Consider the following 1,276-nt stretch of genomic DNA (forward strand, 5'->3'; position numbering starts at 1 on the left):
CGACCGCCGGCCGGGCGTGAGTTGTTAAGCCCCCGGGTCCGGGACACGAACCGCGGTTGACTATGTGGGAGTCCAGTGACATAGCCATTACGCTAACTGCTGGTTCCCATGGTCCCAAATATTTTTAAGAACACACACACACACACACACACACATACAAATAAATAAATAAAGGAAAAGTTCTCTGTACTTCCAAAGCGAAGGAACTTTTGTGTGTCAGGAGGCAGACTTGAGGAGATGTGCATAGATGAGGGCTCCCGGGAAAAGAAGGGGTCAAGGGAAGAAGGAGTGGCTGGGGTTAAGGGGGCAGGAGAGAGTGGAGGAGGCTCGTCCTTAATGTGTGCCAGCTGGCTCTCACGGGTGTCTCGGACAGGAGGCTTGCTCTCCCGCTCTGTGGCATGGACCAGAAAGAAGGCCTCGACGGCAGGCTGTAGTACTGATGGTAGGAATGATAGGAAATAACCTTTTACTTTACACATTTCAACATACAAACCTCTTTGCTTTTATAAACAACAAAAGTACAACATGAGAGAGGAAATAAATAACACCTGCACAGGGCCGTGAGAAGCTGGCTGGCTGGGAGGCAGAGAGCAGTGTGAAAAGACCCTGTAAAGGGTACACCCTTCCCCCCAATGAGAGAAACTTTAAAAAAAAAAAAAGGCAACTGAAAGAGAGGGCAAATCTTTTTTTATGATACCAAGGGCAAAGAAAAAAACCGATCCTTTGAATTCTCATTACAGATATTGAGAAAGAGTCCTAACCTGGAAGGAAGGAAATTAAGCCAGCAGACAGGGCCTCCAATCACAACTCACCTAGCACCGCATGCTGGTCATGGGATTCTTCCAGTTCTTTTAAACACTCCCCCAGCATGTCCCACAGCTCGTCTAGGCTCAGCTGCTCACTAAGCAGAGGTAACTCAGGTGGTCTCTCTTCTTTCTCCTTTTCCCCCTGCAGGGTTCCATCTGAGGCTACAGGGCACATAGGAGATAGTCAGAGGGTCTTTGAGCTTTCTCCTCCCCTTAAATTTTCCTCAGACCAAACACATAGGCAGTTACTGGACAGATCAAGTAGTCTACCTTGTTGATCACTGAGTATTACTCAACTGGGCAACATCTAAAAGTGTGGTCAAGCACTGGATGGTGTTTAAACTTAAGTAAAAGTAACACAATAACTAATTTTACCCCTCAGTTGCATTACTCATATTTCAAGTGTTCAATAGCTGCATGTGGCCAGTGGCTCCCCTAGAAAGGCCTAGAGGACAGTGCTGCTACAGCCA

General features: G+C 47.3%; 1 protein-coding gene across 1 annotated transcript in view; it reads right to left on the bottom strand.

Annotated features, from left to right (window-relative positions):
* The window catches only part of HUWE1 (HECT, UBA and WWE domain containing E3 ubiquitin protein ligase 1), a gene marked incomplete in the record, with an annotated part of 232,807 nt that overhangs the window by 5,898 nt on the left and 225,633 nt on the right, over positions 1–1,276 (bottom strand). The window contains 2 exon segments of the mRNA XM_027766840.1: positions 194–436; positions 813–968. Coding sequence (XP_027622641.1) covers positions 194–436; positions 813–968 — 399 coding nt within the window.

This window comes from Tupaia chinensis, unplaced genomic scaffold, assembly GCF_000334495.1.
Source record: "Tupaia chinensis unplaced genomic scaffold, TupChi_1.0 Scaffold143737_1, whole genome shotgun sequence".
NCBI lineage: Eukaryota > Metazoa > Chordata > Mammalia > Scandentia > Tupaiidae > Tupaia > Tupaia belangeri.